The following is an 18,765-nucleotide window of genomic DNA, read 5'->3' on the forward strand; positions in this document are numbered from 1 at the left end:
CTGGACTCTTTCAAGCACTTCCCTGTCCTTCTTGAACTGAGGGGCCCAGAACTGGACACAATACTCCAGGTGTGGCCTCACCAATGCAGAATAGAGGGGGAGGAGAACCTCTCTTGACCTACTAACCACACCCTTTCTAATGCACCCCACAAAGTGGTAAAATCTCCATTTCTAGGGTTAGACCTGCTCCCTGCAAGCCTTGCAGCCTGTAGGCTGGGAGAATTTGGGGATCTGCAGTTCACCCACATGCCTTATACAAAAGGTTTGACCTACTAATATGAAGCTGATGCAGTCATGCTGGGAGCTCCTGACCTGCTCCTGAGCTCTTGGGCTGAAGATGAGTAAGGGAAATGAGCAACTTCATCAGCCTGCAGGAGAGAGAGATCTGCACCACCCCAGAAGATGCTCTTAGATGGGGAACATCTGGCTGAGGGTTACAAAGTTTGTGTAGTAATAAATGTAGAATCTCTCACTGAAGCAGTGTAAGTGGGGAGCCTGGGGGGAAATGTGTGTAGTTTGCAAGCCTTCAGGTTTCATCCTTAAGTCTGGGTGTTTGTTGCACCCTGTAGTTGGTCAAAACAGGGATGTGCTTATTGCAGGAGGCAAAGTTTAAGAGTATGAACTACATCACTGGGTGCAAAACAGGAGCTTGCAGAGCTCTCAAGGAATAGCCCATAAAGGAGTGGAAGGAAAATGTGGGTTTCTTCTTGGGTAGTTAACCTCTGGTATGGTTAACTTCTTGAAAAAGAAGTTAACTGAGTTAACATCTTGGGTCATGTTGTTTCACACAAGGGGTGGTCTACTCCTGGTTTGCCTCCTTGTGGCTTTCTGGTCCATAAGGGCATTTCTGGAGATGTCTGACACTGATCTGTCATTGGGCAGCAATAAACAAAGTTTTTCAGAGTTGTATCCAGGACAGTAGCACTTTTGCTCTCCTTGGTTCAGAGAGAGAGGTGGCATCTCTTGGACTGGTCCTTGATGCTGTGTTTGCAAAAGGAGAGTGGGATGATGTGCATTGCTGCTGGGAGGTGGGGTCCATGCCCACTCTGCTGGGGTTTTGGGTGGGTTTAGAATCAGAGAATCTGCTGAGGTGGATCAGGATCATTGAGTCCAACTCCTGTCCCTGTGTAGGGCAACCCCAGGATCACCCCATGTGCCTGAGAGCATCATCCAAACCTTCTTGAACTCAGGCAGGCTTGGGGTTATTTTTTTATATATAATTATTGGTGGGTTTTTTTGTTTTGGTTTTTTGGTTTTTTTTTTTAAGGTTTGTGTTCCCTCCTTCTTATGTATCTGTGCTGAAAAAGCAGAGTACTAAGGAATACTGGTTTTCAGATGAAACCTTTCTGTGTTCTTATTTCCCTTACCTTTAAGGGTTCTTTTATGTGTTAGGAAGAGGGAATTGTACTTTCTCACTTCTTGAAATGGTGATAAAACTGGGGACAAGGGGACTTGCCAGGGGAAGGAGAGGAGGCCAAAAAATTCAGGTGGGCTGGGAGATTCCAGGGTCTGGGTGAGTTGCAGAGTGGCTGCAGAAAAGCAATCTTTGTTTGATCTTAGCTCCTCTGAGACCTGACAGATTTGTAAGCCATAGCCTTTACTTGCTGCTTTGATTGGGAGAGCAGTGAGCTGGAACAAGGGTTTGTTCTCAAAATGGAGAGAAGGGAGCAAGAATGAAAAGTGTGTGTAAGGGAGGCAGGGGAAAAAAAAAACCAAGGCCAAGTGTATTTGCAGCCAACTTGAGTTCTTAGCAAAGTGTGACACAAATATTTGCTTAGGCCATGTTAGAGGGCTCTGATATTTTGCATCTTCTCAGATGCAGCTCCTTTCAGTCTCTGGTAACATCTGGCTGTTGTGATGACCCCAAATCACTGGGATGTGGTGTGGGGAAGTTTACTGTGAGGGATGATTTTTCCCACCTTGCTTTTGTGCAGCATTTGGACTTTTTAAAATCCCTCAGCCCCACTGTGGAGTCCTAGCAGTGGAATTATTCTGGAGAAATGTCTTGCTTGCTGTGGTTTGTTCCCTCCATCCCTCCACAGATTGTTGTCAGCTAAGGCTCCACTTTGCTATCAGTTTCCTCCAAAAGGAATGACTTGAATTCATATAAAACTTGTGTAAGATGACTGAATTAATCCAGGTTTTATCCCTCCATTGGTATTTCTGCTGGACAAGAGGTGGCATATGCTCTGGCCACTCTAGAGCCACACATTTCCACTGTGTTTGGCAGCCTCAGGCTTTATACATCAGCAAGATTTTTCCAGCATTTATTTCTGTTGGGAACTAATCTGTGTTTTGTTTCATTTTTCCTGTGCTCAGTTGCTGATTTTCAGTCAACTTCTAAAAGCTACAAGAAAGCTGCTCACAAATTAAGCTGCTGCTGGCCCACACACTCAAAAATCTGGAGGACTCTTGTGTACAAGCTTTGAAAATACACCCTGCTGCTCTGCTGGATCTTTGCAGCTTTGGAGTGGAGGAGAGGAGAGACAAGAAAGGTTCAGTGCCCATTTAGTTTGTGTTTTAATTCCAGCTGGAAATGCTGGAAGGAGTCACCTGCTGGAATTTGGTGCTGCTGCTGTATGTTTTGTGAGACCCTGGGCTGCTCTCACAGCAGTAATGTGACAGAATCAGGTGTTTTCAGGGAAGAATCCTACCAGGAGGGGAAAAAAAAAAAGTCTAGACATCTGAATGTTAAAAACAGTGAAAATGTGACCTCAGTATTTTGGTTGCTACTGACTAATTTTAAGGGGATTAATCTCCAGACTTTTGGAGGGCTTGTGTGGTTCTCTAGCTCCTCGAGCTGTCAAAATCCTCCCTGTGGCTGCATTATTCTACTTACAGTACTGTTTTGTTAAGATATTTACTTTTCCATTGTTACAGTGATTGTGAAGAGTTCTTCTGTTTTGGGCAGTTCCTGAAGTACTGTTACTTTTTCACTTGGAAGTGGCCAAGTTAAAATGCCTGGGAGATGTCTTGGAATTGTGTGCAGAGCAGACTGTGAAAGCACACAAGTTGAAACATTTCTCCTGATGTTCTTAGCTTTTTTTTTTTAAAAAAAAAAAATTATAACCATAATAAACAATTCCAGGAAATGAAATGAGGAATTTCACACTGAAAATAACTGGGTTTAAATGGTGGAAAATAAAGGGGAGGGGAAGGAAAACACAAAATTATATCCTGCTTTGATATTTCAGAGGAGGTACTGAGCCTGCTCAGCCTAATGGGAATTATGAACATATCTAAGCCCTCATTCTGTATGTGTAGTACATGACTTTCCAAATAATTCTGAAAGTTCATACTCTGCCCTTTTTTTTTCTATCAGACCTGAAAACTTGCAGTTTTGGGTCTCACCAAAGTTTCTATTTGATCCAGTGCCTTGTCTGACAAGATCATAAGCTTAGGGCATGCATTTTACCATGAATTTTCCTTTGATCCTGGTGCTCAGTGTTGCACAGACTGGAGATGGAGCCAGGACCTTGGTGTTAAGAGTTGCTGGTGGGTCTGTCCTCTCTTGTCCTCTCAGCTGCAACTCAGTTTTGTGGAAACAAATGAAATCTTTGTGTGTGAAAGCTCTTCCTTTCTGTGTTTGAAATGATGAGCTCCAATAATATGTAAATTTATTATTGCCATGTTATGCTGAAAACACCCAGGTGTAAGGGTCTCTTGTTCATCTCTTCATTTCATTTATATTCTAGGAACACCTGGGACCTGCTCAGGGCTTGAGATAGAATCATAGAATCATAGAATCTTAGGGGTTGGAAGGGACCTTGAAAGATCATCTAGTCCAACCCCCCCTGCCAAGCAGGGCCCCCTAGAGTACATCCCCTAGGAACGTGTCCAGGTGGGTTTTGAATGTCTCCAGTGAAGGAGACTCCACAACCCCCCTGGGCAGCCTGTTCCAGGGCTCTGTCACCCTTACAGTAAAAAAATTTTTTCTGATATTCAACTTGAACCTCCTATGCTCCAATTTACACCCATTACCCCTTGTCCTATCACTGGCCACCACTGAGAAAAGCCTAACTCCATCTCCCTGACACTCACCCCTTACATATTTGAAAACATTGATGAGGTCACCTCTCAGTCTCCTTTTCTCCAAACTAAAGAGACCCAGCTCCCTCAGCCTTTCCTCATAAGGGAGATGTTCCACTCCCTTAATCATCTCAGTAGCTCTGCACTGGACTCTTTCAAGCACTTCCCTGTCCTTCTTGAACTGAGGGGCCCAGAACTGGACACAATACTCCAGGTGTGGCCTCACCAATGCAGAATAGAGGGGGAGGAGAACCTCTCTTGACCTACTAACCACACCCTTTCTAATGCACCCCAGGATGCCATTGGCCTTCTTGGCCACAAGGGCACATTGCTGGCTCATGGGCATCTTCTTGTCTACCAGGACCCCCAGGTCTCTTTCACCTACACTGCTCTCCAGCAGCTCAGCCCCCAACCTATACTGGGACATCGTGTTGTTCTTTCCCAAATGCAAAACTCTACACTTCCCCTTGTTGAGATCCCCTTGTTAGTTGTCAAACACCCCTAAAGGAAACCTCTTGGCACCCACTTGGGTCCCCACACTCAGTGTCCTGTTGGTGGCTTCAGCTGAATGGCATCTCAAAATACCCTGTGTTAGGGTCATGGTTGTTACAAAAGAAACTAGAAATCCAAACTAGGAAATTTAGAATCTCTGGACTGCTGGTCACCAGAAATCTTTACCTCTCTTTCCAGCTGGTGGTACAATGGTTTGACTAAAATCAGGGAAATTGGACTTTATGGCTTGAAGCTTTGATAAAAGCTTTGTTGCAGAAAAAAAAAAAAAAATACTGGAAGGGACAGGGAAAGGTCATCTTGGCCATTCCTTTATCCCCTAAGCCTAAATCTTTGGCAGGTGTTGGAGCTGCTGGGGGCTTTGAGCAAGAGAGGCATGGTGTAGAGTCTCATCTCTGCTGCTGGAAATGCACAAAATTAAAAAAAAAAACAAACAAACCTGTTCTATTTTTTCAATAATTTTGGGTCAAACACTTTCGCTAACTCTTGGTAGCTTTCAGTATGCATGTTGGTGGGTTTTGTACCTCCAGTATTCAGTCAGACTTCTAATGGTTTGCTTCATAATTGATCTGTAGCTTTGGGATGGTTTGTGAGAGGTGGCAAAGGGATGAACAGAATCTATTTAGTTGCTTGCTTCAATAATCCCCATCTGAATTTTGTCAGGGAAGAGGGGCTTGAAGGAGGAGTGGAGCTCTAATGAGGGAATCTCTTCTAGAAAATCACCCTCCCCCTGTAGCAGAAAGCTGGAGAAAGCTTTAATTAACTTATTAATTTGATAGTTAAGTGTTTTCTGAGCAGTAACAATCATTGCCTTTCATAATTCTGTGCAGTTATATGGGCCTTAAACTTGCTTGTGTTTCCCTGATAGCCACAGATGTCGTTTCTCACCTTGTTTCCCTGTCTTGGAGCTTTTATGCTCTTCCTTGTGTATTTCCAGGGAGTGCCATTACCCTTTGATACAGCTTAATCATTTAAGTGAGTGTTAGACTTGCAGCTTGAGAAGCAATCAGTGCCACAAGGATGTCATGTGCTGAATTTTGGAGATTGAGAGGATTGCTGGAGCCCTCTTTACAGCTCTGCTATGTGTTTATCACTGAAAATTCGTTATCACTGTTTCTGAGTCTGAAAGCCAAATCAACTTTTTTGGCAGACAAGCTACAGATGTAAACCTGGGAAGTCTTAACCAAGAGAATTCAGCCTTAGTTTGATGGAGCAGAGTAACAGGAGTTGGCATTTTCTTGTCTTTTTTTAAAAAGTATTTAGTCTTTACTATACCCATATCTACAGAGGTCAGTTTGCTTTGATATGAAGTAAAAAGTGTCCTTTAATGAGGACAAAAAAACACTGAATGTACTTGCTCTTCATAATAATTTAAATTAAATTGTTGAGGTGTTTTTGATATAACTAGAAATCTAATTAACTGTAATAACATTCCTGAAATCCTGGCACTTTTAACTAGAAATCAGTTGTGTTCTTCAATTTCTTTAAAACCAAACAAATAAACCAAGGAAGCTTAAACCCCAAATCTTTGGGGTCCAAGTTCTATGAGGTTTAGGAACTTGCCATAATTTCAGAGAGAAAAACCCATGTGTTTGGAGTCTCAGCTATGAAAGTTGAGGTAGGTATTGAATGCTCCTGAACTAGAAACAAACAAGTGCAGCCTGGGGTTTTCCATTAAAAACAAAATAAAAAATCCTTCTGTCTGTGTTTACCCAGCCTTGTAACACAATGTTATGATACACTGCTTTCCCTGATTGTAGTAAAGGTGTTCATACACTGAAATGAATTTGATTATAATATTTATGTGGCAGCTGTGTTATAATAGACATTTCTTTTTTCAACAGGCAATCAGCTGTAAAGGTCAGCACAGTATCTCTTACACATTATCCAGAAACCAGACTGTTGTAGTGGAATATACTCATGATAAAGATACAGACATGTTTCAGGTAAGACTCTGCAGCACATAAATTGGTTTTTAAAGCAACATATGGAGCCACAGTTCTGTGTTATATTCTTCTGGGTATTTCCTGTGATCTGTGGGACTTTCATGGTTGAACCCTGTTGCATTTTATGGGAGCACTGGAAATTTTGCATCTGCTCTTCTGCAAACAGTGCAAGCATCTGTTAATGTGCTTGGCTGCTTTCACTTGGCTCTGCTTTTTCTGCAAGGGCAGTGTAGTCACTGTACCAAGAGTACTGGGAGGAAATGTTTGCCCTGTTTGGATTCAGGAATGAGCATAAGTATATACCCCCAACCTGCCAGTTCATCCAGGAGCTGGAGCAAAAAGTAAGTGGGTAGGAGTAGGACAAGGGATGGGGAAAGGAGGAAGGAAAAAACAAAGGTAGGGTGGAGAATGTGGGAGCTGTGCTCTAAAGGAGATAAACTGGTGATAGAATAAAGAAAACTCTTCCTGAAGTGTGTGCAAATATTTTAAATGGTGTAGGAGACTGCTGAGTTTCTCTGGTACCTCCTCTCCAAGATGTTTTCACTCTGCTTTTCACTCTGTTTTTCACTCATCAGCTAACATTCTGGTAGCCTAAGTAATTTTCTTGTGCAATGCTTGTTTTTATATGCAGTGAGAGAGCAAAAATCCTGTAGAAACTTAAATGTGAAGCTCTGAGGCAAACAAACACAAGCAACACTTTCCAATCCACATTAATTGGGGCTGTCTTGTCAGTGACCCCTGTAATTAGAGCATCTTGTCATGAGTTGTTATCCCTTCTCATTCAGACTTTCACATTTTGAAGGGTCAGCAGTTGAGTGCTGTTAAAAGAAGAGGAAATAGCTCTGTCAAGATCAAAGTGGTTTTGCTTCATGTGGCTTCTGTGGGTTTTTTTTTCTCTCCATGTAAAATTTTTCATAGTGTGACTTGGGAACAATTGGGTCCAAATAGGGATTGATTAAAAAAACCAAAAACCCAACAGTCTCTTTCAGGTGGTGCTGCATGAATAGGTAGCTAGAAAAGGATCCCACAGCCAGAGTGACCTGAAATAGCTTTTTCCATGTTAACTAGTAAAAGGAAAATACAAGCCATCCTTTTGGGTTACTGTGTGATACTTGTTATCTCTGCAAGCTGCTTTTGTGCTTTGAGTATCTCCAGTGAAACTTCTTCATGTAAATTTTGAAAAACCATTTTTGAAAGCTGTAATTTTTCCACTCGTATACAAAAAAAAAAAAATCAATATAGAGAAGTTGCAGAACAGCTGCTTCTGTGGTCATATTGTACAGACAGTGCAGTTCTTGACTGCATAATATCATAATATTGACTACTGGTGGTTACAGCTTTTACTTGGGGAGGTTATTGCTAAAGAATTAGGTAAGTTGGGATGTTGGAGATGTCACTTTAATGTCCCTGTCACTCATAGCATAGCCCAGGTCACATCACAGCCTCCCCTGCTCCCCTTTGAGATCCCCTGATGCTCAGCAGAGGAGGAATTGTGCTGCTTGACCCAGAGAGCTGCTGGGCTTCTCTGGCTGCTACTGGGGTGCACATCTCTTACTGGTGCTTTACCAGCCTGAATCCTGCTTCAGGATCTTCTTCTGCCAGCTCTCAGCTACCTGGTAAAGTGTCCCATAAAACTCTTGCTTTTTTCCTGCTGACTAATTCACCCATGAGCCAAGCATTTCTCTGCCATACATCTGTCTAAGAGGTCAAGCTCTCCCACTTGATAACAATCAAACTTTTTGAGCTTATCTTGTGCCCATAAAGTGTCTCAGTCCCCTCAAATAACTCTGGCAGGGTTAAGGCTTCCATATTGCTGAAATTTCTGTTTCTTTTCTCTTGAGATGTGTAGACTGCCATTCTGTGATTAATCTCAGCCTCTCCTCAAGCACTGTGTCCTTTTTTTCCCCTCTCTGTTGCTTTCTTCTGAGCATGGGAAAAGGAAAGGACTTTTACACTGTGGAAATGTTTTGGTGCTAAAGTAACACCACACAGCAGCTGGAGGATGTGTCTGTTATTTAGATAAGCCCTTAGCTTTTCATTAGTAATCTCAGTGTGGATGGTCAGAGGGAAGTTACCTGGGGGCTGTTTTGTGCTGCCCTGTGGTACCTGATGGTGAATTCATAGAATCACAGAATTGGCTGGGTTGGAAGGGACCTCAGAGCTCATCAAGTCCAACCCTTGATCCACTCCCACTGCAGTTCCCAGCCCATGGCACTGAGTGCCACATCCAGGCTCTTTGGAAATATCTCCAGGGATGGAGAATCCACCCCTTCCCTGGGCAGCCCATTCCAATGGCTGATCACCCTCTCCAGAAAGAAATTCTTTCTAATGTCCAACCTAAACCTCCCCTGGCACAACTTGAGACCTCTTGTGCCCTCTTGTCTTGCTGAGAGTTGCCTGGGAAAAGAGACCAACCCCCCCTGGCTCCAACCTCCTTTCAGGGAGTTGGAGAGAGTGATGAGGTCTCCCCTGAGCCTCCTCTTCTCCAGCCTCAACACCCCCAGCTCCCTCAGCCCTTCCTCACAGGACTTGTGCTTCATCCCTTCCCAGCCTCCTTGCTCTTCTCTGGACCTGCTCCAGCACCTCAATCTCCTTCCTGAGCTGAGGGGCCCAGAACTGGACACAGGACTCAAGCTGTGGCCTCCCCAGGGCTGAGCACAGGGGCAGAATCCCTTCCCTGGACCTGCTGGCCACGCTGTTCCTGAGCCAGCCCAGGATGCCATTGGCCTTCTTGGCCCCCTGGGCACACTGCTGGCTCCTCTTCAGCTTCCTGGCAATCCAGACTCCCAGGTCCCTTTCTGCCACTCTGTGCCCAGCCTGGAGCTCCCCATGGGGTTGTTGTGTTGAACCTCATCCCGTTGGGACCATCCCAACTCTCCAATCTGTCCAGGTCCCTCTGCAGAGCCCTCCTGCCTTCCAGCTGATCCACTCTTCCCCCCAGCTTAGTGTCATCTGCAAATTTGTCATTTGCAAATTCTGTGTTGTCTTCATTGCTTCACCAAGTAAAACCTTCCTGCTGCTCAAGCATCACCTGGATAGGCAGTCCTTAGAGTTGCTTTTTATTTTTCCAAGTGTGTCTTCCTGGCTTTTGGAGAACACCAGCAAAGATGTGAAAGCTGAGAAGGGAAGGGTAATGCCTGGCCTGGAGGATTATGTTGAGGATTGAGGCCTCTCCTTGGCTGCTGCTGACATGTGTTATCTTGGGAAAATCAGATTTATTTTTTAATCTCCATCTTCCTCCTGTGTCAAATGGTAGTGGAGTTCTACAGGACTTGACTCAGGTAACCATAGTAAGGGATGCAATTAGCTGAGTGGAAGTTCCTAGCAACACTTGGGCCACTGGGATCTGAGACAGGGAAAAGGGAAGGAGAATTTGTGGCTTGGTTCCTTTGGTACCAACCATTTCTAACCTGTGAAGAACTATTCTGCTGTGTTGTGTTTAGTTGTGGGTTTTTTTCCTAAATATAATTCAGTCCTGAAATTTGTGTCAACATGTAACTTTGTCTAAGAGATTTCTTCATTTCATAACAAAAAGGATGTATTAATATGTTCTGCCTGGCATCTCCCAAACTCTGTATGCTGCAGCCTCTACAGGCTGCTAAAAATGAAGGTTTCCTTGAGTCAAGTAACCATTCTGTGGATGATCCATCAGTTGGAGTAGGACCTGATCATGGTTTGATCAGACAAGAACAGGTTCATTGTATGCTTGTACCACTGCAATAAACCAAAATGTGTAGCCAGTACCTTAAAAACCACAAGTTTATGCAAGTAGTGAGTACATTCCATACAAAAAATTGATTTTTTTTTTTTTTTCCTGCCCTTCAGAAGATGCATGGTCCCAGTTCTCCCTGTCATCAGAGTGCAATTCTTTTGAGGTCCAGGAATCTGCAGCAGTGAAATCATCTGCTGGCAGGCTGTCTGCTCTTGCCTTGTCTCAGGAGTGAGCATTTTTAATAGTTCTTCTTTGATGGGCAGCAGACACTTGAAAATTGATTGAGTGCCTGCCTTGAAGCAGCTCCCAGCAGTAACCTGGAGTGTAGACAACAGAAGCTGTCTTATGCACCAGTTGGAAGATTTATGGTTTATTATTAGAAATAACTTGGTGAAATGATACAGAATATGACACACTTAACAAGGAGAGTCCCAAAGTGCAGCCTAAAATAACTAAAAAAACCTCTTCTGTGCTATAGAGGAAAAGAGAAGGAAATTGAGAAATAGTCTGTAAAGGATAACTTGAATTGTAGAACTAGGTCTGTAGTGACTGGAGTCAGACTGCAACATCAACTGAGTTAAAATTAGCATAAAATTCCTCATTTGTGCCCAAGGTCTTTTCTTCTCTGGTGGTCTCAAATCCAAAATTTTGAATGGATAGAAAGCAGGAGGAAATGACCACGTTTTGAAGGCCACTTCATGTCTGTTGTTGAAATGTAGCAGAAGCCACCAGACTGATCCTCTGGAAGGCTTCTCAAAAAGCAAAAAAAAACCAAAAGAAAACAAAATACTTTTTTTTTTTTCCCCCAAAGGAATATAGACACCCTTGTCATATACAATAGATAAAATAATAAAAGTAATTACATTGTCAAAATAATATATTTTTAAAACTACACAAGACCTTACATAGGTGACAATGCTTATATCTCCAAACAAATTCAGGCTTCATGTTGACTGACATGATGTGAGGAAAATTAGGTGCACACACTTGTGTTTTTTCACCCTTTAAGGGAAAATAAGGCAGGTTTTTGTAATTGCATCTAAAAGCTTTGAGAGGGGGCTGTTTGAGAGACTGCAACAGGCAGAAACTGGTTAGCAACCAACTTCATGTTTGTTCTTGTTTATTTCCTGCTGCTGGGAGGTGCTGACAGGATTTGCATTGGGTGGCAAATAGAAGGCTGCTAAATAAGACTGAAAGGGTGGAAACAAAGCTTCCAAAGTTTTAGCTTCAACTTGTCAAGTTAGATTAATAAGAAATCTCCCATATTTAACAGTTTCTGAACTCTGTCTCCTGGGTATTCTAGTACTCACTTGATTTTCTGTAGAAAACAAGCAGAAGGGAAGGCAGGAGAGAAGTACAGAAAAGATCCTTGTGCTCTTATCACTTCATGTTGTGATAAGGGTAAAATATTAATCACTCTTGAATAATGTTTCTTTACTGTTTAAGCAGACAGAGCAAATGCAAGTAGCAGAGGTTCTTGTTAATGATGGAACCATACTGCTGTTCTCCCTCTTGGAGACCAAGAGAAGCAAGATGTAACTTCTGGGGGGACAATGAGATGATGTTTAGTGAGGAGGAGATTTTATATAAATATAGATTCCTGATACTGAAGTTTCATGGAAAGAATATTCTTGATTTTTCTTCTGTTTGATCAGAAGGTGTCTATAAAATTAATATTCTGATCCACTCCTTGTTCCTCAGATTCATGTTTGGTGTTGACAGTAATTTAAGTATCCGTAGTTTCGCTGTGTGCTTGGCAGTCAGGTTCCTCTGTCCATTTTGTAATGAAGTTTTCTATTCTAGATGCCTAGATGTTTGCAGTTTTAGAATTAAAATCTATAGGTATTGGAGTAGAAAAATATTGTCTACTGATCAGCTGTGTTTTGTTTCTGCTGGAGAAATCTTTTAATTTCTTTAGTCATGCACTCACCTGGTTAGGAATAGATTTAATCATCCTTTGGGTTTTACCTGAAAATTCTTCTGCACTGGAACTATAAATTCTGAAAACATGAAGGTGGGTAGTTTTTTGTTTCTGGTGCATCAGAATAACTCAAGTTCTGGGTCCTTTTTCATGGCAAATTAACCACACATGGGAATAAAACTTGTCATTTCAAGCCAGGATTTTCTTAGCCAAAATAATCTAGAGGGAGGTGATTTGCTGTGGCTGGATTATAGAATATCAAGGTGAGAATACTTTTCATGCTGTTGATGACATTCTATGCCAACAATTCATTGCAGCTGTGCTGGACAAGCATGTGCAGCAGTTGTACAAGTGAAAAATTGTCTTGCCATGTCAGTGATTTGTTTCTGTAGAGGAAAAATGTGAAAATACAGAAGAGTCCCAGCTTGGCTCTTGCCATCCAAAAATCTGGTAGAAAGGAGTTCACTGATGCCATCGACATTATTTTTGCAAAATGACATTCCTAATGCTTGCTGTTTCTCTGGCTTTTTTTCTAATTCAACCATTATCTTTACACTCTTGCAGGTTGGGAGGTCCACAGAAAGCCCCATAGACTTTGTAGTGACAGACACTATTTCTGGAAGTCAAAATAATGATGAGACCCAGATCACACAAAGCACCATATCCCGTTTTGCCTGCAGGATTGTGTGTGACAGGAGCCCACCTTACACAGCAAGGATTTTTGCAGCTGGCTTTGACTCTTCTAAAAACATATTTCTTGGTGTAAGTACTCCTAATAATTATGTTCTGTATGAGCAAACTCTGGGATTTATTCTGCTCTCTTCAAAGCCCCGAAATTCCCTTGTACTGGTTGGTAACTTATATACTGTCATTAGACTTTTATTGCTCCAGTGTAGCAGCTGCAGCCTTAAGTAGAAATTGCAGTTTTTATGGGCCTGATTTATGACAAGATGGACTCCTGGTCATAATTGTCTTTAACAGCTTTCCTTCAGTAGCTGCTGCTGGCTTCTCTTTAGGTTTTCCTGGGAGATTCTTGGTGCTGGGTGGGATAGAAGCTGCTGTTGCAGTTCTGGGCACCAAGGAACAAGTCAGCTGCATTGTGGAAAAGGATGTGTCCCTTCCAGGGTTGATTGGATCCTTGGAGGCCTTAATCTCTGCAGTGAGAAGCACCCAGCTGATTTTAAAATAATAATAATAATAATAATAATAATAATAATAATAATAATATTTCAGAGAGTAGCAATCGAAGTTACACAGTCAAAAAGCATTCCTACTCTGGCACAAGATACTCTGAAAAAATGTGTTTTTTTTTTAATAAATCTGTTGTACCCACTGCTGGACAGTGAGGAAGAGTTGTTTTTAGACAGTGCTTAGTGAAACCTCAGTGTGTAAAACTTGAGTTCATGAACTTTTAGCTAAAACTCTTACCTCTTCACTCTTACCTCTTCTGGGGTGGTTGTCGTGTGCAGGAAAAAGCAGCAAAATGGAAAAATCCTGATGGCCACATGGATGGATTGACAACTAATGGGGTTCTGGTCATGCATCCAAAAGGAGGATTCACTGAGGAGTCCAAACCTGGAGTCTGGAGGGAGATCTCTGTCTGTGGTGATGTGTACACACTCCGGGAAACCAGATCTGCTCAACAAAGGGGAAAACTGGTGAGCTGAAAAGAACTGATACTAAAACAAGGGACACTTGTTTTCCTGGCATGGAATGGAGCCAGTCACAGAGTCACTGCAGAGTAACAGCATTGTCCCTGGGTACTGAAATCATCTGAGTAGCTGCCTGTTGCAGTAGATTCTGTGCTGCTGTTCTGTTTCTGTTTGTGCAGGAGAACATTCTTTAAGTTTTCTACTAATGTCACTTTTCCAACTGAAATAGCACAGACTGTAAGAACTAAATAAATGTTGGCCCTGAATATGAAGTGTCCATCTAGGATATGGGGACAGAAGTAACTGCACAGGGAGCTGGGTTTTCCAGTACTGTCTTGAAAGGGAAGAGTCTGCTTGCATGCAAAGGACCCAGAAGGCATTTTTCTTTGGGTAGGTTGGTCTGTTGTCCTGCCTGTAGACCTGGAAAAACCTTCATGGTTCACCTCTTCTACTCTGTGTCAGGATTTGGAAAGTCAGGATGTTCAGCTCCTGTGAAGACACCTCTTCTCTTTTGCAGCTTTCACCCAGCTGCTCAGGCTTAAGGATGGAGAAGGGGGCAAACGGTGGGAGGGGGGAGAATCCTCTTGGTGCCAAAGTTTCAGCCTGGAGAAGAGGAGGCTCAGGGGAGACCTCATCACTCTCTCCAACTCCCTGAAAGGAGGTTGGAGCCAGGGGGGGGTTGGGCTCTTTTCCCAGGCAACTCTCAGCAAGACAAGAGGGCACAAGAGGTCTCAAGTTGTGCCAGGGGAGGTTTAGGTTGGACATTAGAAAGAATTTCTTTCTGGAGAGGGTGATCAGGCATTGGAATGGGCTGCCCAGGGAAGGGGTGGATTCTCCATCCCTGGAGCTATTTCAAAAGAGCCTGGATGTGGCACTCAGTGCCATGGGCTGGGAACTGCAGTGGGAGTGGATCAAGGGTTGGACTTGATGATCTCTGAGGTCCCTTCTAACCCAGCCAATTCTATGATTCTGTGATTCCTGTGAAGACACCCCTTTTCTTCTGCAACTTTCACCCAGCTGCTCAGGTTTAAGGATGGAGAAGGGGGCACACGGTGGGAGGGGGCAGAATCCTCCTCTTGGTGCCAAAGTTGCTTTTGTGCCTTGAGTTTCCCTCTGGGCTGCTGGTGTTTGAGGCACCCCGTGCCCTCACCCTGACCTGACTTCCCAGCTTTGCAGAAAACTGGCTGCTTAAAGGAGTTAGGAAGATGGAGTTTGCATCTCCTGCTCTGTTTTCAGGAGGCAGCCTGCAGTACATAAATTGCTTTGTCACTTTAATGGTGGCAGGCAAATATTGCCTGGGGGACTGAGACAGATGATGTTGCAATTGCACCCTTTGTATGTGGTTAGCAAAACACCTTTTTTAGTGCTGCTGAAGAAAGGCGATAGTCAAGCAAATAAATTCCTTTCCCTGCATCCAAAATGACTTGAATCCTCATTTAAATAAAATTACATGGCACACTGGTATTGATGTGATCAGTATTCCTTGATTGGGTTCATAAAACCAAATGCACACTGTATAATGAACTGAACACAGTGCAGATGAGAGAGCTTTTTGTGTTGCTGTTTGGGAAGGAATTATCAAAAAAAGTGCTTCAAATGCTTCCCTCATCTCTACTTCAACCACTGGATTTTTCTGCTGGTGATCTTTTTTTTTTTTTTTCTAGTCTGTATTGTACCATCTAGGTGTTTGGGGCAAGGGTGATCTCCAGGTAATCTGAATTTAAACTGGATTAAAATCTGAATGCCAAATTGGTTATAATTCATAGTGTTCTTAGGCAGATGTGAATATTTCATGTGACCTACTTAATGTATTTGTGTTTGGGTATTTGATTTGCCTTAGTGGTATTTTCTACCTAGTTTCCATGTATATAACCAGGCAGTAGGTCTGTTATCCTTTAATTTCATAAAGAACCTTTTTAATATATCTTAAGCATTATTGAACTGGGACCAATAGGCACAAGTTGCTCATATGTTTGTGGCATTAAAATAAATTAATATTTCAACAGAGTACAATGTGCATTTGGCATAATCCCTTGAAAATGTTTTAAGTACTTGCTCTTAGTCAGATGAGAAAAGCCTTTAGGCAGCACACATTGGGGTTGTATTTGCATGGAAAACCTCATTAAATAAAGGGCCTAACTAGTGGGGGTGGTTAACTGTTCAGAGGTTGAGCCTGTGTGGCTTCAGCTGATCACATCAGAAATTCCCCTGGTAATTCAGTCTGCTTTAAAGATAAACTGTGCAGAAGTTCCTGTGCACTGGGTCTGTCATTTATCCCTAGTGCATCTGTGGAAGAGTTTCACTGCTGCTGAGGAACCCTGCAGGAGTTCAGGCTTCTGCAAAGTGCTTTACATTTTCCACAAGCCAATAAAAAAAAAAAAAAAAAAGGTAGCAGTTTTGAGTCCCAAAAAGATAATCTGCTGCATGAGCAGCCCCTGCCAGTCTACATGGGCAGGGAATTCCAGGGGAACAAGCTGTGAATACAGCCCTTAGGGAATGGCAGGTTTCCTCTTCAGTCCATCCTGAACCTACCTGAAACATGCCAAAGGCAGAGAGAGGATCAGTATTGGAGAGGAAAAGCAGCATGCTCAGAGGCAGAGGGGATTTGTAAACCCAGGAGTGATAACTCCTGTGATACCTTTCCCAAAGAATTTCAGGCAGGAAGATTTTGTAATAATTAATATTGCCATGCTATGGGACAGCTGCAATTTTAGGACCTCCTGTTCCAGCAGAGACCTGTGCTTATTGTAATATTATATGAATATATTTAATATTTAGGGTAGGAGACATGAGGTGGATTCAGCCCTGAGGAAACAAGAAAACAAAATCAGGTAGCAGCGATTTGCTGAGGAAGCCCCAGCAATTTTACTCCAGATTTACTCCTGTAAACCCAGGAGTGATAACTCCTGTGATACCTTTCCCAAAGAATTTCAGGCAGGAAGATTGTGTAATAATTAATATTGCCATGCTATGGGACAGCTGCAGTATTAGGACCTCCTGTTCCAGCAGAGACCTGTGCTTATTGTAATATTATATGAATATATTTAATATTTAGGGTAGGAGACACGAGGTGAATTCAGCCCTGAAGAAACAAGAAAACAAAATCAGGTAGCAGGATTTGCTGAGGAAGCCCCAGCAATTTTACTCCTGATTTACTCCTGTAAATCCAGGAGTGACAACTCCTGTGATACCTTTCCCAAAGAGTTTCAGGCAGGAAGATTTTGTAATAATTAATATTGCCATGCTATGGGACAGCTGCAGTATTAGGACCTCCTGTTCCAGCAGAGACCCGTGCTTATTGTAATATTATATGAATATATTTAATATTTAGGGTAGGAGACATGAGGTGGATTCAGCCCTGAGGAAACAAGCAGACACTAAAATCAGGTAGCAGGATTTGCTGAGGAAGCCCCAGCAATTTTACTCCAGATTTACTCCTGTAAACCCAGGAGTGATAACTCCTGTGATACCTTTCCCAAAGAATTTCAGGCAGGAAGATTGTGTAATAATTAATATTGCCTGCAATTAATACTGCTGAAATTTTAGGACCTCCTGCTCCAGCAGAGACCTGTGCTTATTGTAATATTAAATTATATGAATATATTTAATATTTAGGGTAGGAGACATGAGGTGAATTCAGCCCTGAAGAAACAAGAAAACAAAATCAGGTAGCAGGATTTGCTGAGGAAGCCCCAGCAATTTTACTCCAGATTTGCTCCTGTAAACCCAGGAGTGACAACTCCTGTGATACCTTTCCCAAAGAGTTTCAGGCAGGAAGATTGTGTAATAATTAATATTGCCATGCTATGGGACAGCTGCAATTTTAGGACCTCCTGTTCCAGAAGAGACCTGTGCTTATTATAATATTAAATTATATGAATATATTTAATATTTAGGGTAGGAGACATGAGGTGGATTCAGCCCTGAGGAAACAAGCAGACACTAAAATCAGGTAGCAGGATTTGCCGAGGAAGCCCCGCGCGTTTCTAGAATGAACTCAGTTGTCTGTGAAAGCTCTCAGGCTTAACTCCTTATCTTGATACCTTCCCCCTAGGTAGAAAACGAGACCAACATCCTCCAGGATGGTTCCCTCATCGACCTGTGTGGAGCCACCCTTCTCTGGAGGACAGCAGACGGGCTTTTCCACACCCCGACTCAGAAGCACATCGAAGCCCTGCGGCAGGAGATCAACGCCGCCAGACCCCAGTGCCCCGTGGGCTTGAACACTTTGGCTTTTCCCAGCATCAACCGTAAGGACGTGGTGGAAGAGAAGCAGCCCTGGGCCTACCTCAGCTGTGGCCACGTGCACGGCTATCACAACTGGGGACACCGTAGTGACACGGAGGCCAACGAGAGGGAATGTCCCATGTGCAGAACCGTTGGGCCCTACGTGCCCCTCTGGCTGGGTTGCGAAGCGGGTTTTTACGTGGACGCTGGCCCCCCCACTCATGCTTTCACCCCCTGTGGACACGTCTGCTCTGAAAAGTCTGCAAAATACTGGTCCCAGATCCCACTGCCTCACGGGACTCACGCCTTCCACGCCGCCTGCCCCTTCTGTGCAACACAGCTGAGTGGGGAGCACAACTGCATCAAGCTCATTTTTCAGGGCCCGGTTGACTGATGGAAGGCTTTGCCACAATAAAGTTTTTCTTGAACTTACTGTGAAGATTTTTTTTTTTTTTTTTTTTTTTTGGCCACTAACTCGGAGGTTTTTATAATGTTATTCATAGGGTGGGGATGGGGGAACTGACGAGGCAGTTGTGAGGAACTGTGGTGGAATTTTGGGATACCTTGATACCTGGAACTCGACAGATATCGGCGGGGTTGCATGCTCAAAGGCAGCATATTCATGAAGTTGTTTTGGTCAAATTGTAGTATATTTGTAACACTTTTTATTAGTACCCTGGAATCAGAACAAGGTGTCTTAATGATTTTTTTAAGCTAAGATTTTTTAATGGAAAGGTTTTTGCTTCTAAACTTTGACAAGCCTTTAAA

General features: G+C 43.0%; 1 protein-coding gene across 1 annotated transcript in view; it reads left to right on the forward strand.

Annotated features, from left to right (window-relative positions):
- PELI2 (pellino E3 ubiquitin protein ligase family member 2) overlaps nucleotides 1–18,430 on the forward strand; it is an 82,447-nt gene extending 64,017 nt beyond the window's left edge. Inside the window, exons 3-6 of the mRNA XM_071745238.1 lie at nucleotides 6,384–6,485; nucleotides 12,683–12,880; nucleotides 13,588–13,776; nucleotides 17,825–18,430. Of these exons, the coding sequence (XP_071601339.1) occupies nucleotides 6,384–6,485; nucleotides 12,683–12,880; nucleotides 13,588–13,776; nucleotides 17,825–18,391 (1,056 nt within the window). The 3' untranslated portion in view covers nucleotides 18,392–18,430. The remainder of the gene's footprint in view (nucleotides 1–6,383; nucleotides 6,486–12,682; nucleotides 12,881–13,587; nucleotides 13,777–17,824) is intronic.
- Nucleotides 18,431–18,765: the final 335 nt, after the last annotated feature.

This window comes from Heliangelus exortis, chromosome 5 (genome assembly GCF_036169615.1).
Source record: "Heliangelus exortis chromosome 5, bHelExo1.hap1, whole genome shotgun sequence".
NCBI classification, from domain to species: Eukaryota; Metazoa; Chordata; class Aves; order Apodiformes; family Trochilidae; genus Heliangelus; species Heliangelus exortis.